The sequence below is a fragment of the Meleagris gallopavo genome, chromosome 6 (genome assembly GCF_905368555.1).
Source record: "Meleagris gallopavo chromosome 6, MGAL_WU_HG_1.1, whole genome shotgun sequence".
In the NCBI taxonomy this organism is placed as follows: Eukaryota; Metazoa; Chordata; class Aves; order Galliformes; family Phasianidae; genus Meleagris; species Meleagris gallopavo.
The window spans coordinates 38,028,798-38,051,913 of record NC_139409.1 but is presented as its reverse complement, the minus strand read 5'-3'; the positions used below and the strand labels follow the sequence as shown (position 1 = coordinate 38,051,913).

The following is a 23,116-nucleotide window of genomic DNA, read 5'->3' as shown; positions in this document are numbered from 1 at the left end:
ATGGGACTTTCTGCAATTTGTAGTCGCTGGGAAAACTTTCTCTGGAGTCAATTGACAGTTGACTAGCACCACGGAATGGACTTTTTTGACAGGAAGTAAGTGTCAAACGCTGGCATTTTGTAATTGTTCACTTTCCCAGGTGCAAATGGCACTGCAAGACTAGAAGATCTAAACCCTATGAAGCTGAACAAGTGTAACCACAATGCCTCACTGGGGCTGTTTGGCTCTGGCCTAAGGTAAGGGTAGCACTGACATGATGCAGGGGATTTAAACCTCAGATAAAAATAAGCTGTGTGTGCACATTGCTGGATCAGTTCAAAGGTCCATCTCTCCTCTCTGGAAGTGGTAAACATGCCATGCAACACACAAGGGCCTCCTGAATTACAGGAATATGCTTGACAGCCCCATCAGATGGATTTTACCTGAGTTGTTCCAGGCCATCTTTCATGTCCCCAGCTTTTCCTCACAGTGCATTATCACCATTTCCACAGTTATCACAGTTATTGTCCTTCTGCAAGTGAACAGTGAAGGAGTTGAGTTCGCGAGACATTGTTAAATATAACCATATTTTTTTCTTGCATTGTCTAATCTTTTTTCTGCTTCTTTTCCATTTTCTGTCACACTCTTACTGATGCAGCTCTAGCACCATGGTGATCACAAATTTCAGGAGTGTCAGAGAGAAATTTTCATGTGCAATTACATACACTCCTTTTATTTCCACATCTTGGCAGGAAAAAAATGTATATTCCTATTACTAGCAGCTGATTACAGTTCACTTTTTCTTTTACTGCTAAAATAATTGCAGAGTTGGAAGAGCTGTATCTCTGTTTTGAAGAGAAAAAACAAGCTTTGGAAATGATGCTTTGTGCCTGTGCAGGTGAGTTTGCTCTTTTGCAAAGTTTATTTTTCAGATCACAGGAAAGGGGTTTGAGTGCTAGAATTGTCCGATTCCATGAGAACATCTTCATTTAAAAGGATATCAAGGGCTGCCTGTTAATCCACAGGCTAAAACTTAAGTAAGCAGAGGCTAATGTCTCTTTACTGGTTTAATTAACAACAATTACTTGTCTAAAGATAAGGTATTTCCAGTTAAAAGCCATTCCCTTCAACTCCAGATCAGCTGAGAATAGTTCAAATTAGTTTTAGGGTAGGGTCAAAGACCAGAATTTTAGGGGTTTGAAGTTTTTTAACTGAGCGGATCAACACATATCTGCCAAGGCAGAATCCACATCTCCTTGCAAAGAGGCAGGCCGGCATTTCCATCTGCATGAGAGAGGATTGTTGGGGGTTTTAAACAAACGACTTAATGAAGTGACACCGACGCACACATCTGTCCGCTGGGTATCTGGAGTCTGATGAGCCCGTGTAGTTCATTTCAGTGTCATCGGCAGGGGCATGGAGCTGGAGTAAGCCAAATTTAGCATGCCTGTACAAGGTTTAGAAAACAAGTGAAAATGTGTAGGAAAAAGAACACAAAACAGAATGAAACCAAGAGCATTTTTGTGCTCTTCTGCTGTGAGCTTTCTGCTCGGCAGCAGCACAGTCCTTCAGTGAGGCTGGAGCTGGCGGTGCTTATGGGACTGCTTTGCAAGCTTCTGGAAATCACCGGTGGGTAAAAGGGGAAGGGCTCACTTCATAAAAGTGAACATATTCCATCTGGTTGGAATTTTCTTTGTTGCAACCACGAGACAGACCCCACAGAGTACAGGCAGTCCACCCTGGCTGATCTGTGGGGTGATTTGGTGACACATGGCCAGAGAGGGATTGAAGGGACCGAGATTATGTAGCTCTGTGCTTCAGCTGCACCAGAGAGCTCCCCTCCTTCCCGAGGTCTGCAGGATCTAAGTCCTGTGGCTGCATCTACAACCACACAGGTTAGAGAGATGGGAACCTAACCGCCTCCCTACCCTGCTTTGGTGGGCCGTGTTTCTAAAGGTTTGTGCCTGCTGCAGCAGGTGTTTCTGGAGACATTTCTCCAAGAGATAATGTCAAAACCTGGAGTAAAGCTCCTGCTGACCAGAATAACCATGGACCAAGCAGAGCAATGATGAGGGCTATGGGTCTTTCACCCTGAGCTTGTGCTAACTCTGGCTCTGGATTACTGGCTTGCCAAGAGCCCAGAATAAAGGCTCACCCCACTTTTTGCTAGTGACTTGGGCCCAGAGCTTGGAAACTCCTGAGACATTTAGTTTCCATCAACTTAGTGTTTGGATGAAATGGTTTTGAAGCTGCCTAGAAGGTGAGGAAAGAGGTTCTACCGTGATACAGGCCTTCATGACAACAAGGTCAGGGCTCACAGGGCTACAAGGCACTTTTCCATGTCTTATAGAGGTGAGAGGAATGCATAGATTGATGCTGGTAAGATGGAGTCTTTAATATCACATCCATCATTCAGCTGGCCAGCCACTGCTCTCTGAAGGTCTGTTTGTTCAAAGAAGAAAAAAAGGAGTGTTCCTATTGCGTATATAGTCATGCTTCCATGCTGTGTCTTGGCCGCTGAAGTCCATCAGATGTGAGCACGTGAGGACATGGATTCTGTTTCATGGATGCTTCACTTCAGTGTCTTTGTCTGACCCAAAATCTGCTCAGAGCACAGCAAACTATGCACTCTGTACCCCCAGTGCTAGGGAAATCCACTCCAGGCTGGCAGCACTGCCTATTCTCAGTGCACATGGACTCAGAGAAATATCTAGGGAGACAAGGGCCTGAAGGCTTTTGACTTGTGCCCTTGTACCCTTTCCTGAACACATTTTTTTACAATGTAGAAGCTTAAAAAAAAGGCACAACGGAAGTTTCTTTGTCTTTTTCTACCTGAGGCTGGAAAAACACTTAAATCTTTGTACTTCTTTTTTCCCAGCTGCATTGGGCAAAGCCACCCACACATGCCCACAAGTGAAAAGGGCACAATGCAGTTCTGTGGCCGCCTTCTCCTATCACCAGTGGCCCAGAGTTACCTCAGGTTGAATTCAGTCCCTGAGTGCAAATTGCAGGGGTTGTACCAGGGGTGCTGGAAGGGCTGTGACCCAGATTTATGCACAGAAGTGAGTTTGCAACATGAGTGGGCAGGGGGACTCCAACATGAGTGTGGTAGAAGGAGAAGAGCCTCTTTTCCTTCTTATTCGTGTTGAGCTTGACCGTGGTCTAATGCTGTTCAGCAAAGGCCAGGCACTGGGCAGGGAAGCAGCAGCTGAATACTCTAACAAGTGGCTTGTTAGTGAGGAATGTCCTGCAATAAGTATGGAGCAGCCTTGTCACTTCTCAGCCAACTCTCTGAGGACAATAAGGAAGGAGGACAAAATGAGTGCAGCCCTCTTGGGCCTCCCCTTAAGAGTTTAAAAGCAAAATATTGATTTTGAGTTACCCTGCTTCAACTCAGCTTCACTCTCCTGATATTTTTATTCCCTTGTAGATTTCTGACTCCATTTGTTTTTTAAAGAAATCGCTGGTGAAGTCGTGGTGTGTCCATGTAACATTCCTGCGCCTAAAAATATGGTCAATTGACACCTTGAAGGTTTCCAGGCAACTCTAACCATTTGTGACATCTTTAGCTGCATCTCTGAAGCTGTATGTTCAAAACAGATGAAGTGAACGAATTGATTTTAGCTGTATAAAACCCTTGACAAAAATCTCTTTGTGGCCATCGAGTAAGTCTCTTGATGATTTGTAGAGTATTTGCTTATGCCATGAATTTGATCCTTCCCACCTCTCCACTTGTTTTTCAGCAAGCTTTGCTGTGGGCTCCCCGCTCCTGAAAGCACTGCAGCCTCTTTCCCCTGGGCCAGGGCACAAGTCAGAGAGAAATTATGCTGTGCCTACCACTGTAACATCACCAGCTCAGACCTGAAACTGTGTGTATACCATAAGGTACCACCTCAACAGCAGAAAATAAGCAACTTCATTTGGTGTTTTTAATCACTGCAACACCCAGTTTGCTGCATAAAATCAGTACTGCAGAAGCCGAAGTCAAAATGATTCTCTGATGGGCTTAAGGAGACAGCTAAAACAACAAAACCTTTCCCTCTCCCCAGAAAACATTTGGACATTTGCATGTAGTGAGATGTGCAATAGGCGAGGAATAAATTAACTGCAGAATCTCAGCTCCTTTAATGAAATAATCTGCTGAACTGATGTTTGTATGTAGTTCAAAGAAAATCCTTTTGAAGACATATGGCCTTTTCATTGTATTCCATTTTGGCTCGAGTTTCATAGTACTAGCAAAATATATAAACTGTTGATGAACCTGATTACTTTGTTTTTTTTTCAAGGTTCCTCTGAGTATTTCTAACCTTAGAGATTCAGGCTTGTCCAAGCATAGAACTTGATGTCTTGGTTCCTTCCCCTTGACAAAAAATGGAGGACTGAAGCAGAGATGGGATTATGCTAAATGCACCACTGACAGGGCTGAAGTGCTGATTGTACCATATTGCAGAAATGTAAGATGTTCTTGGTTAATCTGGGAAAGACTCACTGAACCCAAGCAAAACAGCAAATTATTCTGCTGGAAACAAGGAAGAGTAAGCAAAGTGTGAGCAGCAAAGTCTGGTTTGGCTAAGTCTTTGACATACAGCGAAGAGCTGTGCCCACACCTGGTGCCTTAGGCTGACTAAACTGGTAACAACCCTAATACCTGTAATTTGGCTTGTCTGCATGCAAGTCATGAGATTTTTTTCAGCCACTACAGTGTCAAACCCAATCTTTCTCATTAAACAAGAGCATTTTTTTTTAAAAAAAAAGAAGCATCAAATCTGAAGATAAAGTGACAAAAAGACAAGTAAGCTGCATGGATAGATTGGTACTTTAGGCAGAAACTGGTCAGCGTCAGTTTGTCTAGGGACTTTGTTTTTTGGGGAAAAGCAAACAGAACAGCCAAACTCCTCCCCAACTCTAATTTCCATATTGAAGAGCATGAAGTTGGTTCTTATTTAGCAAATTAAATATGGGACACATTTCTTTCAGTGCTGCCTCATTTATTTGCCATGTGCAGCATACTGGTAATATCTGTGTAGAAACCTTCTGCTCAATTGCAAATCACTGTATAAGATGAGGGAGATAAATACTCAGCCCCTCCAAGACTTCTGTTGTCTAAAAACAGCAGTACAGAATAGTAAGGTGCATAGAGTACTACTTTTCCCTAGAAGTCCTTCTTTTACGTCTTCTGAATGATGTGACTGTCAGGCTAAGAACATAATCTATAGAAGCACTGGAACACACATATTATATAGGCAGTGATGCCAACATGAAAAAGCCACCATCTTTTCCCTGCATGTATTGCTGACACTGCTGTTTCTGAATGGCACACCAGTAGGCAGGACCCTGCTCTTTGCATGCCATGGGTGTAACACTGCCTCTGAGACTCTGCATGGAGCAAGAGTTGCTGCCAGGAGGATCTTTCTTTTCATGGTAAGACCATACTGTCCTCCTAACTTAACATGAGCCAACAGTGTGTGCTTGCATCCTGAAAGGCCAACTGTATCCTGAGCTGCATCAAAGGAGAGGTGGCCAGCAGGGCAAGGGAAGTAATGGTCCCCCTCTAGTCTACCCTCATAAGGTCCCATCTGGTATACTGTGTCCAGACCTGGGGGCCTCAACAGAAGAAAGATGTGGAACTGCAGGAGCAGATCCAAGGGAAGGCCACAAAGATGATCAGAGAGTCGAAGCACCTTTTCTATGAAGAAGGACTGAGTGAGCTGGGCTTGTTCAGACTGGAGAAGAGAAGACTCTGGGGAGACCTCAATTATGGCTTTCCTGTACTTGAAGGGAGTTTATAGTCAAGAGGGAAAAGGACTTTTTACACAGACTGATAGTGATAGAACAAAGGCAAATGGCTTTAAACTAAAAGAGGAGAGATTTAGATTAGATATTAGAAATAATTATTTTTGTTCAGAGGGTGGTGTGGCCCTGGCACAGGCTGCCCAGAGCTGTGGATACCCCATCCCTACAGTCATTTAAGGCCAGATTGAATGGGGACTGGGAAGTGTGATACAGTGGGTGACAGCAGCCATGGCAGATACTCCCAACTCCAAGCCATTGTATCTTTTTATGATCCTGAGTGTGTGGACATGGCTGCATGACCTTGGTGCACAACAGCCCACTTCTGAGGGACAGGTAGCTGAAGGAACCTTCTTTGTGCATCGGGAACAAGAAGAACAGCAGCTGCACGTGGATGCAGCATCTGATTTATCCTGCACTGCAGATGGGAGACCTGATTCCCATAGCATGGTGGCACTGCGTCAGGACAGAGAAGACCTGGCACTGATTTCAGTCAGAGGGAGAGCAAAACGTGACATGGTGGCAGTGGGGGTGCAGTGCTGCCACAGCTGGGGCACAGAGTACAGCAGCATCCCTGAAGGCCAGTTGGCTCCTCCTGCCCAGTTGCCCACAGGACCAAGAGATGCAGCACTCTGCCCTGCCTTCCTGTCTGTTTCCTGAAGGGCTGCTTCAGGTAGCAGAGAAAATCATCATCTGAGTTGCCTCAGCTTACACAGCACAAGCTTGTTTTAAAAAAGCTGTGATCATGTCAGCAAGCACGGCCTGTCACATTCCCACCAGCCTCCTGCCAAAACCAAAGCACACCCCATGCTGACTGCCCACAGAGGTGGCCAGAGAAGGTGTGGCCAGGGGTTCAGCCTGCCCAGCTCCATCACAGCCTGAGCAGGCAGGTCTGGGGCTGCTATGGGGATGTGGCCAAGGAACAGCCACCTCAGCCCAACACAATGGGGCTGGCAGGGTTTGGGAGCAAATCTGGAGAGCTGCTCCGGCTGTTGGGGGGCTGCTTTCAAACTCTGACTTTTGAAACTTTTCTCTCTTTGGGCAAGCTGAAGGAAGCCCAGGCAGATTTGCTGCTTTCTGCCTCTTGAGCTGGTACCAGGAAAGGGGAAAGAGGGATGGGATCAGGGAGCACATGTCCACAGAAGATTTCCTCCCTGTATCCCCCCAAGAGGAGCAACTGAGGCTCCCGTGAGGGTGAGGAGGAGGCCAAAGAGCAGCTGCTTTTCCTCATCATTGGATTTCTGGCAGGAAATCATTCTCAGCGCAGCTTTTTATCTCTGACTCCCTCCCCAATGAGAGCAAATGATGAGGCCACAAACCCTCCTGCACAGTGCTTCAGTGGTCTGCCGGTGTTTTCCATCCTGTGGGCAGGCTCCTGGGACATCTCTCCCACCAGAGTGGCTTTCCCCCAGCCTTGATCCAGCCAGCCCTGCCCTCATGCCCTACTCAGCTTGAGCAGCCCACAGACCTGCCCAAACTAGGGCAGAAGCAGGCCGAGGAGGGCACACCCGTGGTAAGAATCAGGTTTAATGAAGTCATAGCAAAACACCTCTCGGCTAACTCGCCCTGCCTATGAAGATACCCATTTCCGCAGGCTGTGAAATGTGCAATGTGAAAAAATGGTTGACGAAGTAATTTCAGCTCTGGCTGTGGTTTTCCTAGTCAGACACGAACATGGTCAGGAGCCCAACCCTTTGCTCCCCAAACGTGACAGCTGCTCAAAAGCTTTCTGTATTCTGAAAAGAAAAAAAATATTCCAAGCCTCCAATTTAAATACACAGAAATCCAGATAAGAGAAGTGTTAATTTAAATTTACATATAAGATATCATAACCTGTAGCGGATAAGGAGAAGACCAGAAAATAAAACCTGTATTTGCTTTTCCTGAATAAATTATATGATCAAGTTAAAAAAAGAAAAAGAAAAAGCTCTATTCCAACTGCAATCACTTTTACTCTTTCTGAAAACATAGCCTACATAGCCATGAATGAGGTGCTTAGTAAGCTCTGTCCATACACTAGTGCTAAGAAGGAAAAAATCACTTTGGTAGCTAAGCCAAGTGAGGTAGCCAAACTCAACCTGAGAATATTTCTGCAGATATCCACTGGGATGTGAGACACCCAGTTTTCAGTATGATGCATGTTCAACTGCAGAGCATCAGCATCTGCAACAGAAGCCTCTTGGTAGAGCTGGTGAAAACAGAGCAGAGCTATAACAGGAAATGACAGACGGGTGGCTGCTTGGGTCCTGCAGCACAGCTCGCGGCCTTCAGCCAGGCTGTGTCGGCTGAGGATGCCAACAAAGATGGGCTGCTCCAGCCCAGAACCGTTTCAATAGACCCCACCTGAATCTGAACTTACAAGTGGAAGCCCTGCCACATCTCTCCTGGCTTCACGTGAGCCGCGGCAAGGAGAGCTGCTCCTATGGCTGCTGAGAGATGTGATGGGGGTGGGGAGAAACCCTGTCATCATTTTTTTTTGTGCAGTCACTAGTTTATTTTCTTGTGAATGATAGTAACAGTTCAGCCTACAAAGCTGATGTAGTTGTGAAACTTTTTTTCAGCTGTCACTGTTCAAATGCCCCTGCATGGATGTTTTAAAGCGGACTGCTTTAACAGCGATGTGACTATACCTAATGCCCTTACGTAATCTTTTTCTTTAACTTGTTTTTTCAATATAGTGTTATTACTCTGAAGATTCTTTTAAAGCTTCTTGTTTCAATCGTTGTTTCCACTTCTCATCTTTGTAACTGTTCTCAAGATTTATAAAGTCAGAATTTCCCAAAGCAAGATGCTTCTGCAAGCCATCTATTCAGTCAGGATGTAACAGATGCCTCCTGTCACTAGCTGAATGAATAGACAGGGCAAACTTCAGCTGAATGTCAATGCCCAGATTCCACACATTTTCAGAGGAATAAGAAGCTTCTGGCAGATTCATATCCAGTTGGGATGAGAGGATGGGTAATAGGGATGCAATATAAGGACTATTCTGACATAGCCATCACTCAGAGCTCAGGCACACATGCCTGCTACTGGCGTTTGCAAGACTGTGGCCTTAGAAAGGCTTTAGCAGACTGTGTGGGTTCATGAATTGCCTTGCTCTTCTCTCACATGTCTTGGCCTCTGCAGTACAGATATGAGAACCTGGGATCTGGGCTGAGGGCGTGCATTTTAAGAAGATTCTGACTATTAGGAAGATCTGGCTGGGGTGGACCAATTGGAGTTTTGCTGGCCACCACTGGGAATAGGAGTGAAGAAAAGGGCATGGCCCAAAGCAAGACCCTGCTAATGTGCAAATGAGCCCATCATTCTAGCTCTTAGCCCTATCAAATGCCACCAGGTGTCACTTCGGTGAGAGAGGCAGAAAAGGCAACTGAGCTCAACCTGCCATTGCCTGTTGGGATTCTGAATTGAAAAATTTCTAACTCTTGTTTTATGCAAGTAAGCATAGAGGAAGGAAGGCAGCAAAGAGTTGTTTGAGAGGTGTAACTGCTTCTGCCGTAGGTGTTTGAGGTCAGATCTGCAGAGGGAACAGGCCTGAGCTGCATGAAGTCCCTGTTTGCTACCCTGCTCAGCACACCACTGCTGCCCCAGCCTCTGCCATGCGTACAGCCACATGCAGTCAGGGTGCAGAGCTCTGGGGAAAATTGTCACCTGATGAGCTTACAAAGTCCCTTCCAACCTGGGCTGTTCTGTGATACCCATGAGCTGTAGACTTCATGGCCTTGTTTCGTCAATGTCTGGTAGAAATATAGCTGAGACCTTTTGCTTCTTCATGCAGCAGCCTTCTGTACCTGGCACAACGTACTTGGACCTCTCTCCTTTATGTGCTTTGTATTCTTCATCCAAGCTAGGCATATCACTTTGACTCCTTCCTCCCATGGGACAGGATTTTATTGGCTTGCAGATTGCATTTGCTCTTACACAGATTTCTTGCATACAAATCAAGAAGTTGAGAGGAAGACAATGTAATGAATATGCTAAGCATGGAAAAGTGGTATATTGTTATGGTTACACTGCAGTGTATTTAAGGCAGAAAAGTGAATACATATACCCCAAAACCAGCAGTTCTGCATCAAAACATAAGAAGAAGAATGTGAGGTTGGAGAATTGAAAATTCTACTGAAAAGAAATGATTGACTTGCCTTGAATTCCAGTTTTGCCTGACTCAGAATTTTGGCCGCTGTGTGTGTGTGCATGCTGTGTATTTGTGTGCATGTGAGTGTGTGTGCATACATTGTAAACATATATATATACATGTCAATCTGTGAAAATGCATAAATTCTTGGCTGTCATCCTAACCTTTGTGCAACTGGGTGCCGGGATCTGGATATTCAGTGTGCTTAGCAGCACTTTTTAATGAAGAGGTGTTTTCTCCCTTGGAGCTGTCATTCTCTGCCACATCACAGACTCTTTCAGACAGAAAAATAATTGGCCACTTTCTTAGAGCGTGGAATCGGAGAGCCCCAGGGACTGACGGAGTGCTCAGCGAACCGGGACGGTGCCTCGCTGTAGCGCCCACTAGTGTCTCCTGCCTTGCTGTGGATGCTCCCTGTGGAGGACCTGCACTCTGGGGCTTGCCATCCGCCTAGCACCTGAATCGGGGCTGGTAGATGGTGCCATGAAATGTGACAGGCGAGACTCAAATCCCTAGAAGGAGAAAGATGAAAAGAAACGGACAATTATTTCCAGAACTGATCAGCTACTAAATGGAAATTCAGGACGTCTTATCTTTTTTTTTTTTTTTCTCTCTCTCTCTCTAAAATGCACATACTTGTTGCCCTAGTGGGATAGTTTTCTGTGTTTGCAGAAGGCTTTTTGTGTTATTTTGCTGTAAAGATGAGATTTTAGCACTGCTTATTCTACTCAAGGGCTCATAACATCCACTCTTCTTCTTCATCAACTACTTCCCGGAGTTGTTAATGTGAGTAAATAGGCAATGCGGTAAAATTTACCTTTACCACCTCCCACCTACTGCACCACAGGCAGAAAAGTGGTGAGATGAATGGGCAGGCTGCCTGTGTGCCATCCTTGAGCTCCAGGTGGACTTTTAGAGTACTTTCCTGACAAAAGCGTGCCCCTGTCTAACAGCAACCAAATGCTCAAATACAACAAAGCCTACCCTGCCTGTAAAGTCCAGTTCTGCTACTTGAACATCAGTTTTTGCTGCCCTGACCATTCTTGGTATGACAGTGGTGTCCCACTCCTGCTCCCAAGAGCTGGCAGATGAAGGAAGGGCATCTGCCTGAGGCATTGAAGGCTCCTTCTCCTGTAACCATATCGATTGAAGGAAAAGCACAACCTTCATTTCAACACCTGGTCCCAGGTCCCCAGGAGTATGTGTGTAGGAAGACAGCAGCCACCACCCCCTGGGATGGAGAGATTGCATCCTCAGACCTTTAACATCATGCCAGGACACTGTTTTACTTGCCTGGTTGATGCACAGCTTGCCAGCCCTGTTTCAGGATGCTTGTAAGGGTAACTGGAAGGTGGGATTTTATCTTGATTAGGCTCGATAAGGTGTAAAGTAGGCAGAAATGTTGCCATGATAGTATTATGTCACTGTGACCCCACCACCCTGTGACATCAGGGTCTGACTACTCCTATCAGGCCACCAGCTGCTTTCTAATGGGTCTTACTAAAGGAGGCTGTATTTTAATTCAGGCCAACACCTACCACAAAAGATCAGAAGACTTTTTTTTTTCGACGTCCTTTTCATATTCATTACATCCATTCCTTTTCTGTCCCTTAATCCATAATAGCTCTGGACAGCAGGAGAACCAGTAACTGCCTGAAACGTGACTGGTGGAGAAAGGAAAGAGTACAGACTAAAAAAAAAAAAAAAAAAGGAAGGAAGGAAGGAAGGAAGGATGTGCATTTGTGCATGGTTCAAAGTTCTGCCATGATGTTGCCCATTTATCTGTCCTCGTCTGCATAACTCAGCCTCTTCAAGCTAAAATTTCCCCTCAGTAATGTGCTAGGATCAACACAACCATCCATGCCAAGAGGAAAGAGGGTACTCATACTTCCTGGAGTTAATTGGAGGAAAAATGGTATGTGGATGCTTTCACGGGGCCAGTGGCAAAATAGAGATTGGTATTTTGTGGTAAGGGGTGAGTTCGGTATTTTCTTGGTGTGGGGTTGATGGTGGTGGTGGGAGTTTTTTGTTTGTTTGTTTTGGAGGGTGGTGGGTAGCATCCTTTCGGATTTCATAGAGCTATGGAATCACTAAGTTTGGAAAAGAGCTCGAAGATCATGCATTCCAACCGTGGACCCATCCCCACCATGCCCACTGACCGCGTCCCTCAGTGCCACATCCACACAGTTCTTCAACAGCTCCAGGGACGGTGACTGCACCACCTCCCTGGGCAGCCTGTGCCACTGCCTCACCGCTCTTTTGGAGAAGAAATATTTCCTAATATCCAACTTGAACAGAAAGTTAGTTACGCTTCCTCTTCGTGATGTAACTTCTTTTTTCTGCGTACGTTCCCTGCTGCCCATAGCAAGTCTCTCACAGGTTTCTGACGGGCGCTGACTGCCCCAGCCAGCCCAGCCCACGCTGCTCAGGACGCACCTCTTCCAGAGCGGCTTTCCGAGCCGGAATTCAGCTGGGGAAGAAAGTGCCCATTGACCCCCCCCTTTATCTCCTAACGACCCCGCTCCGCTCCGCCTTTGGTCTCGCTGCCCGCAGATGGGCCTTTTCGGAGCGCTACCTGCGGGCATCAGCTCGTTGTGAAGGCGCATAGCCTTGCGAGCCCGGTACTTAGAAACGCTTAGGGGCACTTGAGGCCTCAATGCCGAGCGCAGCCCCCCGCCGCGGGGGCTTCAAAGCGCCGGCTGACACCCGGCCGGGCCGGAGCTCCCCCAGGCGCGCCCGGGGCGGGTGCAGGCCGCAGAGCCCAGCGGCACGCTGCTGCTTCCGACGGGCCTTCTGTCGCCACCCACACGTCGGGGAGGCTGTTTAACAGCGGATCCAAGCTAGGCCCGGCTGTGTCGGGGCCTTGGCGTGGTGAAAATGTACCTTTTTAAAGTGCTGGAACAAAAAGCAGAGCGTCTTTTAATGGGATTTGGGGTACTGCTTCCAATTGCTGCTGTTTAAGCAGGTTAGTTGAGTCCACGCTCTTTGAATACCATTCTGATTCTATGTTTCCGATCCAAAACAGACCAGCAAACCAAAATTAGCTGTTCGGTACTCTCTTTGATAGATGTGTAAACACAAATAAGCTCAAACAGAGCAGATCTACAGCTATTACAGCCACGTCGGAGATCCTGGCGTGTTCCCATACTTCCATCACATGCTGTCAGGCCGACAATTGGCACTGATCTATGAGTCAGTAAGAGACCGTGCTTTAAAACCAGGGGAAGGTGCTAGGCATCCCTCATTAGGCTTATCGGAGGGTGAAATACACGCGTTTAAGGAGAGCTGTTTGGAGATCCCTGTGCATGAATAATACAAAATATGAAGTGTTGCTCGTGGTTACGTTTGGCTCCGTGATCCTAATTTCAGTCTCTTCTTCTCTCTAGGTTTCCACAGTTGCATTTCGAGAAAGAAATGTCACCTCAAAACTAAATCCAACTGAATACTTTTGCCATCTCCTTTCTGTAGCTTTCTCAAATATTTGTGAAAATGACAAAAGCACCTCCTTTGCAAAGCACTACACTTTCTGAAACGTCTTGTTTTGTTTCTGTAGCCAGCAGGATGCCTTAAGCCCAGTAACAAAGAACAGTTACGTGATCTTAAGTAGAAAATTTTCCACTGCCAAGAATGTGATTCCAGCTCAGAGTCTGTTGAACTTTGTCTGTTTTATACTGCCATACTTACTGCTTAGGATCAGATCTGGATTAGCTTTTACTAATGATTGCAGTTCCCTTTAATACAATATTGCTGCTGAAGATACAGGGTTTTTTAGCTATCATTTCTCCTATAAATTAGAAAAAGGACATGACTGCTAAGACTACCTGGAATACTGCTTTATTTTCAAGTAGGGAGTTGTTTCTTTTATCTCCTGATTCAGTAACTCATGCCTGTTCTTCCTGTTCCAAACACCTGGTCTGGAAAAGGGTGCTCTTCTCACTTTCATTAATTAACCCCATGACAATATGGGGCTTATATTTTTGTATACCTATGTACATTTCTTTAATGTGTAAGTCATTATTCTGCCTTTTTGAATTGGTTATGATACATAATAAATTGGCAGCTAAATGTAATTGGTTACCAAAGAGTAAAATTGTTAATAATTCAACACCATCCCCACTTAATATTAAATATAATAGTTCTTTGGTTTTGTACAGCTATTGATTTCCCCTATTTAAGGTATATACATATATATTTCAACAGCAGCTCTCTGGCTTTTTTACCCTTTGGGGTTTGATTTTTTACACCTCATAGTATATTTGAAGCTGCACTTCTTGTAGCTTCAGGACTGTATACTTCCATGCACTGAAAATCCCTCATCATAAACTAAAATGGATTGGTGAGTTCTGCAGCTATAGGGCACCACTTCTCAACAGAAAAATAAAGGGGAGGGAATGGGGGTGAGGAGGGATTTTCAATTAATTTAGTCTCCTAACATTCCCATGAAGAAGGTGTCTCTTGTCTGCGTGTGAGAGATTGAAACAGCCTGAGCAGTGGAAGGATGGAGCTGACTTCTTCATAAAAATACTCACCGAGGTTCAGCATCAGGCTGAAATGCCCCAAGCCTTTCCCCAGCATACTGCTGTGTCTCTGATTATTCTGCATGCTGTAAGCTCTCTGCAGCCTTGAAAATTATGAAGATTTTAAAAAAAGAAAAGAAAGAAAAAAAAAAAAAAGGAAGAAGAAGAAGCACTCGTGTGTGAGTGACTGCATCTGAAAAAATCTCCAATTTAGAGATTTCAAAAAGGGCTCTGAAGGACAGTGGAAGCGTGGCAAGCCTCATGATGGCATCTCAAAATATCCTTCCTTTGCCCAGCCCCGTACTCTGTGCTCTGTGGATCAATTTGGGAAAGGGAGGGTAGGGGGGGGGCAGGATGGATGGATGGAGAAAAAGAAGATCTGTGAAATCCCATCCCAAAATTGCTGTAAAGGTGAAAGTATTGCAGCCCCTCAGGAGTTGGATGCTAGCAGTTTGAGGAGGGCATCCAGAAACAGCAAGCTATTTTTTTTTTCCCCCCACCAAAATGAGAGCAAGGAAAGTCAAGTAAGGAAAATAAATACTTCATAGAAACGGTTCAAATGCAGCACTCGGGAAATGACCCCAGGACCTGGATATCCTGCAGAGACAAGAGCAAGGTGACAGGAGCACAGCATAGCAGTGCATTCTGCTAACCAGAATTCTTAAGCTGTCTGTGCAGAACTGTTGTGTGTGTATCCATACTCACATAGGTAAGGATAATTGATATATATGGTTAAATGGGGTGGTGTGTGAAGGTATATATATGTGCACAGTAGCCTGGTGGAATAGGTTATATGGATTTCAACTTCTTTTCTCCTCCTAGGCCCTTCCATGCAGGGTGCTTCGGTTTAGCAGTGTTAGTCCCCATGAATTTAAACGATTTGCTGAAGCTCTTTTCTGATCGCTGACCTCCAAGAAGCAGGAAAGGGCTCAATCCTATCCCGAAGGCAAAGGGGAAAATATTTCAGCACCGCATCATTCTGCCGTAACTGAGGCTGCATTCTGGAACAGCTCCTTTAGAGTCGGATGTGCTCCTCGTTTGAATAAAGCCAGGGAGTGTATTTGAATAAAGTGCAACAAAACAAGATAATCTGTAACCTTTCAAAGACCTACACTTTCTTTCAACATTCTTTTTGTGGTTTGGGGGTTATTCTGATAGCTTTACGAACCTAACTCTCCTTTCTGTCCCACCAGCCTGCTGCTTCTGCAGCTCTATCTATCAGATAACGCCTGCAGGGCTGCGGGACCCATTCGGAAATCTGTCCCACGCACGACCGAAACACCCCGCAGCTCTGCACGGCGCCGTTTTTCCTCGGCGCGACCCTGGAGGGGCAGCTGGAACGGAACTGAATCGTAGTTGGGCGGGGGACGATGCCCGACCATTCGGGAGAGGAGATTTGAAGCAGGGGCGATGACAGGGACTGCGTCCCGAGTTTGGTTGGCGGCTGGGACGGCAGCTTTAATCTGCGGGTGGAATCGCTGATTTTGCGCGGCGTGCGGGCTGCGTGATACAGAACCCAACTGATGGTCCGCGCTCTCCAAACCCGGCCAGGCGAAACGCAGTGAAACCCGGCCCCGGTTTCTGCCCCGACAGCCACCGGGCCGGGTAGGAACTGCGGGACCCGAGGCGGGGGTTGAGGTGAGACTGGTCCGAACTGAGCTTGAGGTACTTCGTTCCCTGGAGAGAACCGCAAGGAAACTGTAATTCGTTAGGAAAACTTCATGCCGAGCGTCTTTCGATCCGATCCGTAAAGCTCTCAGTTTTGCAGGACGGCCACGGGTTTCCGATCCCGGCCCCGTCCCGGTTCCCTGCTCGAGGGAAATCCGAGCGGCGTCGGGAGGTGTCTGCCCGGCTCTGCCTAACTCGAGGTCATGGGAATTCTGGAGGAAAAAAACGCAGCAGCCTCGAACTGAACGGCACCTGCCCTGCAAGGCTGCTTCAAATCGTGGCAGTTGTATTGTAAAATTAATTCCCTCAAACCCTACCCAGCAGCCTTGCAAAACTTCCTCCACCTCTGCCCCAGCCCCGGAGATGGGCAGCCCGACGGATCGGCCACGGGCAGGGGAGCGGCAGCTGAGCCTCTGCGGACCTTCGGCGGGTCGCTCCCCATCCCACCTTTCCGTTCAGCCTCGGAGCGGGGCTGCCTGGCAGGCTCTGCCCCCCTGCCGGAGCTGCACGGGGAAGGGGCAGCAGCGCCCAGCGGCCGCGCTGCTCCATGCAGAAGCGATGAACGTAGGACGCTTTTTTGTCGTGTCTCTCGTTCGGCCGCAAAAATTGGGAATACTGTTATCCCGGAGAGAACAGGTGGATAGGGCCGGGGGTGCTTCGGTGCCGGTGCCACCAGCCCTCCCCTGGCCCCTCACATGCGTATGTGCGTGCCCGCAGCCGGAGGCGGGCACAGCGGGAGCTGCTTCCCCCGGTCCCTCGCCCCGCTCCGGGGCACGCAGAGATCCCCCCCGACCGCCCAACCGCGCCTCGGCCCCGGGTCCCGCGGCTCGGTTAATTATAGGCTATTAATCGCGGCGGCCCCGGTGAGGCTCCTCGGAGCTCAGCGCGGGGAGAGCCGCGGAGCTCCGTCCCTTCCCCGCGCGTCTTTCCACCCGGCAACGAAATCCCGGCTGCGCCGCGGGTCTCCTTTACGTTGTGCCGCGGTGAGGGGGCAGGGATTCCGCAGAGCTCCCCGCGAAGCGCCGGGCAGCGGGGAGAGGGCGAGGGGCTGCGCTTTGGGAGCTGCAAAGTCGTTCGTGCCGAACCGCACGGGCGAGTCAATATTCCTAAATATCCGCTCCCCCGCGCTTCGGAGCAAAAGGTTCTCCTTCGAGAAATGCGCGGAACAGATTGGTTCCACGGCTCGGGATGTGGCACACAACCGAATCCGCCCTGCCTTCCCGGACGGGGATGCTGAAGGGGAAAGCGCATTGCGAGAATCCTCCACCGAGTTCCCGAACACTGAACTTGCAGCCCCAGCTTCCAAGGAGACTCCCCCATTAACGTGCCACTTCCCCGGGATTGATGCCGCCCGGGGAGCCAACAGGGGCCGGCGGCCGCTCGGCGGGGCTGAGGCACAGCCCCAATTGTTCGAACGGCGGCACGGCCCCGGGGGGCCTGGGGGTGGCCCGCCCCGTCGCAGCGGTCCGCCGGGTGGCCGTCCTCCATCCCTCCCTCCCTGCTGGGCTCTGGTGTTAGCTCCCATCCCGGTTTCTCTCTGGACCTCAATTCCTGCTTTGCCCGAGCCTCGTGCGCCCGTTGCCACCCAGATCAGAAATGGTGGTTCGTTTTTCTATGTGTTTTTCCTTTTCTTTTTTTTGGGGGGGGGGGAGGGGAGGTGGGAGAGGGGAGCCGGGTTCGCCGCGAGCTCAGCCCTCCCCCGGAGCGGTACGGGCGCTGGGCAGACCCGCCGGCTGCGGACGGGGGGGTTGAAGAGCGGGGGGACACGCGCACCAGAGTCACAGGTGACTTGTTCCAATTAGTAGCTGTCTAATTAAATTAGTGTCACCTGGCCCAGCCAATGGGCCGGCGGGGGTGGAGGGCGGCGAGGAGGCAGCTCGGCACAAGCCCCTCCCCGGCGGCCCGAGCGGCCCGGCGTGCCGGTATAAATGGGCTCGGCGGAGTCTCGGTGCAGCGCTGCGCGGCCGCGGGTCGGGGCCGGCATCGGGTACTGCGGGGGTTGTGCGGAGCCGCCGCCGCCCGCCGAGAATGCAGCTGGGAGAGTCGCTGCTGGCGGCGGCGGGGGGGGCCCTGCCGGGAGCCCCCTTTTATCCGCTGGAGGGCGGCGGGCGCGGCGGAGGAACCGGAGCCGGAGGAGGCGGCGGAGCCGGGTCCCGCGGGCCGCCCCGCCCGGGCTCCCCGGCGCATCTCGACCTGGACAAGGCGGCCAAGAAGTTCGCGGCGGCTCCGGCCATGCTGGGCGAGCCCGACGGGGGGGAGCCGCCCTTCGCCGCTCCGAAGCCGGACGGCCGCAAGACCAACCCTTGCGGGGAGGAAGAGTTGCCCTCGGCCGCCGCCGCCCGCTACTCCATGGACAGTCTGAGCCCCGAGCGCTACTACCTGCAGTCCCCAGGGCCGCCGGTCGCCGAGTTGGGGGGGCCCTGCGCTCTCTTCCCGTACCCGCCCGCCGCGCAGCACGGCGCCGTGTACCAGGCGCCCGGCGGGCCGCGCTACCCTTACGGCTCCGTGCTGTCCTCGAGTGGCTTCGCGGGCGCCGTGTGTCCGCCCGGCGGCAGGGCGCAGTTCGGCGGAGGCGGCGGGTACCAGTACGGGCAGGCGGCGGCCGGCGGAGCCCTCTACGGCCCCTATCCGCCGGCCTCGGGTTCCTGCGGAGGGCTCGGGGCGCTGGGGGTGCCGGCGGCCGGGCCCGGGCTGCGGGCGCAAGTCTTCCTCTGCAACCGGCCGCTCTGGCTCAAGTTCCACCGGCACCAGACGGAGATGATCATCACCAAGCAGGGCCGGTAAGCGGATGGGGGAGACTGCGGGGGGGAAAGGGAGGGAGAAGGGGCCGCTCGGGAAATCCCGCAGCCCGAGCCCTCTCCCTGTGCCGTCCCGGATGGCGTATGTTTTCCTCCTCTCCCCAGGCGGATGTTTCCGTTCCTGAGCTTTAATATCACCGGCCTCAACCCCACCGCCCACTACAACGTCTTCGTGGAGGTGGTGCTGGCGGACCCCAACCACTGGCGCTTCCAAGGGGGAAAATGGGTGACGTGCGGCAAAGCCGACAACAACATGCAGGGTAAGTGTGGACTTCCAACCTGCTCTGCTTCCTAAGAAGGCTCCCGATGCGGGAGGAGCTGCGCTCTTACGGCCGCTTGGAGACTCTCGTACGGGACGGGGACACCTGGGGGTCGCGGTGGAACAAAGCCCCGTGCTGTGCCCGGCTGCTCACCGCCGCGCTGCTCTTCCCCCAGGCAACAAGGTGTACGTGCATCCCGAGTCGCCCAACACCGGAGCGCACTGGATGCGGCAGGAGATCTCTTTCGGCAAGTTGAAGCTGACCAACAACAAGGGAGCCAACAACAACAACGCACAGGTGAGTGACGGTGCTCCCGGGAGCTGTGTCGGTGGTGCCGTGCCTTGCGGCAAACAGAGCTGCTGCATCGCTCTCTGACTTGTTCCTTTCTTAGTGGACTGTTAGTCCTTTACCCCCGTAGCTGTTTTTAAAAGGAGAAGCAATGTCAGAAGTAGATGTGTAAATTTTTATCTTCGGCCTCTATCGTCTTCAACTTAACGTTGCTGCAAATGTAGCAGTGTAGCTGATGCTCTCAATTTCCTGCGTTTACAGGACCTGGCATATTGGCAACCTACACAGGCTGTAGCCCTTTGTTTCATTTGCTAGCAGTAAAAAAACCCACCATTCCCAAGATGAGGTCAATCTTGCAGCCTGTGAATGGTGATGTGGGATGCAGTTTGTTAACGTTCTCTCCTACTGTTTCAGATGATAGTCCTGCAGTCTCTACACAAGTACCAGCCTCGGCTTCACATAGTGGAAGTGACTGAAGATGGTGTTGAGGATCTGAATGATTCTTCAAAGACTCAAACGTTTATTTTCCCCGAAACGCAGTTCATAGCAGTTACAGCCTATCAAAACACCGATGTAAGAATGGGTTGTGTAAAATGAGAAGAATATAATGAAGTGTCAAGGGTTCAGCATGTCAACTCACTGTACTCTGCTTTCATTTTTAGATTACTCAGCTCAAAATTGATCATAATCCTTTTGCAAAGGGCTTCAGAGACAACTATGACTCGTAAGTATGCCTCTATATCTTGTAGCTGTCTGAGGAGGCATGGTTTTGCTCTCAAATGCTTTTATATAAAGAGAAAAAGAGAAACTTGGAGGTGTTACTTAAGTTATTTAGAAGTAGAAATACTGTCATTTTGCTAGTTCATGCACCCATTTAGAAGTTAAATATGTCTAGAGATATAAATGGCCATTTAACTATTTAATATGCTGTCTCAATCACATTTCCTAGCAGGATTCTGAGCTATGGTTAAATATCCCACCAGAACCTTGCTGGCCTGCAGGCTGGCAGCAAAGCATCTGCTGTTGGTGTGGCAAAATAGCCATCTTCCAATTGTAAGGAAGACTTTTGCCTAGTGAGCAATTGCCGACATCAATGGCCTTTGAAAAACCGTAGATGCATACACTCAAATCTGGCTTGTAAAGGTGCTGCCTTTCATTTAAGACTGCTTGGCTGGCAGAGAACAGTGGGTATGTGTTACAGCAGTATTCTGCATTTTCTACTGCTCTAGGAAAAGCAGCATCAACTCTGAAGGCTGATAGAACATTTAGATAAACACGGTTGTGACTCCTGTTAAGAACAGCTGCTTTCTTCCTGTTTGTTTTCTAATACCATATTTGGAATTGTAAAGAACTCTCAGTGTTTCTCTTTTATGTTGTAGCATGTACACAGCTTCAGAAAATGACAGATTAACTCCATCTCCCACGGATTCTCCTAGATCCCACCAGATTGTCCCTGGTGCCCGATACAGCGTGCAGCCATTCTTCCAAGAACAGTTTGTCAACAACCTGCCCCCCACCAGATTTTACAACGGCGAAAGAACCGTCCCGCAGACCAACGGCTTGCTGTCCCCGCAGCAGAGCGAAGAGGTGGCCAGCTCTCCCCAGCGGTGGTTTGTTACTCCCATGCAGCAGCCCAGCGCCAACAAACTGGACATGAACTCCTACGAGACGGAGTATTCTCCTAGCACCTTGCTCCCCTACGGCATTAAATCACTCCCGCTTCAGACATCCCATGCCTTGGGGTATTACCCTGACCCAACGTTTCCATCCATGGCAGGCTGGGGGAGTAGGGGCTCCTACCAGAGAAAAATGACCACGGGATTACCGTGGAGCTCCAGGACAAGCCCTCCGGGCTTCTCGGAAGACCAGCTTTCCAAGGAGAAGGTGAAAGAAGAAATTGGCTCATCCTGGATAGAGACTCCACCCTCCATCAAGTCTCTAGATTCCAACGATTCTGGGGTCTACACAGGTGCTTGTAAGAGAAGGCGGCTCTCCCCTAGCACTTCCAGCAATGAAAATTCCCCATCCATGAAATGTGAGGACATTAATGCTGAGGACTATAGCAAAGACACTTCAAAAGGCATGGGCTACTACGCATTCTATACTAGTTCTTAAAGCATCCTTTTGTTCCAATTGGCTATTTTTTCAGGGTGGCCTTTGTTTTCTCTTGCATTATGATTGCCAAAAAGACTCTTGCCTTCCACCTTAAATTGTCATGTGCAATTCTAAAGAAGGTGCCAAAGCTTTTTGACTGTTGCAGGTTATTAAGTAGGAAAAGTAAATCACGATATGATTTTTCTGTTAGAAGAAACAGCGTGTGGAAAAGCTGTAAGCAGGAGCCTAGATTTCTACAAGGTGGTTTATTTATTGGAGATACTGAAGCGTACAGTTTGGCTTGGCTCAGAGGCCAAGGATCAAATCCATACACTGAGTGAGGAAATAGCAGTTGGATTCCAAATTTCACTTTCTTCCCTGCCTTGCCCCTCTGATAAAGGGCACAGGGGTGGGGGGCTGCACATGCTGTTTTAAACAGAACTGTTTTCTTCCATTCTTGTTTGCAGATTAGTTGGCTGAGTTGGGCATTGCTCAGCTAAGGCTTTCTTTAGCAGAAGGTGGTTAAAATAAGGCCTGCTCAAGGCAGGAATTTAACTTGAAGGTCTTGCTGCTGGCAATGCTTTTACAATGGCCAAATCTGACTTTTAAGGAAAACATGCCTCCATCCCAAAAGCCTAACCCTTACTGAGGTGGCAAAAAATTCCAAGTGTACAGTTGTGTTTTGTCTAGGTACACTGTAGAATATTGTGGAATAATATATAAATAGTTGACCTATAGCTGTTCAGTCAGAAGGACCTCCAGTGGTGCTTTGAAGTTCAAAATGCATTTTTTTTTTTTTGGTTAATCGAACTTAGCATATGGAGCATTGCAAAGAGCATTAGCAGATTTCTATTTGCGTGTATGTAAAGTGACTTTCAGCTGCCCTGTATCAAACTGGAAGTGATGTAATCTGCCCACTCTTCTTGCCTATAGTTTCAGCCATTTTAAACGGATCAACCCCAGAGCACTGGCACACAAAATTCTCCTGGTGAAACTTGGTTCCGCTTTTATATGTACATAGTAGTAATTTTTAATAAACGTGGTGGTGCCAGGGATAAGAGTGTGGGTGGCATCTGCTTCTTTGCCTCTACCAGGTTGGGGGGAGGAGGGAGCACAAACCTGCGCGTGTTGCGTGGCGAAGGACTCAGGGGTTGTGATGGCTCTTAACTCCAAGCACATTGTGTAAAGTTTCTCCTTGCTGTTTTGTCTTGCAGAGTGCAGATGAGGACGATACTAGTGGTATTAAGGTTACTTCTTTCATTTGGGGATTTGTCTCGGTTCTCTTGTCCTTCCCTTTATCCAGAAAGACTCCGATCCCCTCCTTGCTTGCTGCCAGCCCTGAGGCTCTTCTTTTCCCCTACGGGAGGCGAAGTGCGAGCCCAGCTCGTCCCGAGGAGCTGGGTACGGCTCTGGCTCTGCCCCCGCCTCTTCCCGGAACGCGTTAAAGCCTCCCCCGCACCCTTATCTGGGGAGAAAGCCGCTCCTGGCGAGGTGATTGAACGCCGGCTCCCGCTGCAGCGTCACCTTTCCTGAGGAAATGCAGGCGGTAATGGGATTAAGCTGTTAGCGATGCCCGCCGCAAACAAA

The 23,116-nt window shown here is 49.0% G+C and overlaps 1 protein-coding gene and 1 long non-coding RNA gene across 13 annotated transcripts in view; both read left to right on the top strand.

Annotated features, from left to right (window-relative positions):
• The window catches only part of LOC116216759 (uncharacterized), a 182,528-nt gene extending 167,802 nt beyond the window's left edge, over positions 1-14,726 (top strand). For 10 of the 11 annotated variants that reach the window (XR_014883959.1, XR_014883961.1, XR_014883958.1 and 7 more), the window contains 3 exons: positions 140-236; positions 806-877; positions 3,723-14,726. This is a non-coding gene — a long non-coding RNA (uncharacterized LOC116216759). Of the gene's footprint in view, positions 1-139; positions 237-805; positions 878-3,409 lie in introns of all 11 variants that reach the window. The other variant, XR_014883954.1, reaches the window with a different exon arrangement.
• Positions 14,727-17,983: 3,257 nt separating this feature from the next.
• EOMES (eomesodermin) lies at positions 17,984-22,587 on the top strand. Of its 2 annotated transcripts, none has more exons than XM_010712881.4 (6): positions 17,984-18,869; positions 18,993-19,147; positions 19,323-19,444; positions 19,850-20,008; positions 20,098-20,159; positions 20,872-22,587. In XM_010712881.4, exons 1-6 carry the CDS (start codon positions 18,118-18,120, stop codon positions 21,548-21,550), a joined length of 1,929 nt encoding a protein of 642 aa, XP_010711183.2. In that variant the 5' UTR covers positions 17,984-18,117; the 3' UTR covers positions 21,551-22,587. The 2 variants fall into 2 exon arrangements, with proteins under 2 accessions (XP_010711183.2, XP_010711182.2); XM_010712880.4 differs by having other exon boundaries at positions 17,988-18,869; positions 20,815-22,587.
• Positions 22,588-23,116: the final 529 nt, after the last annotated feature.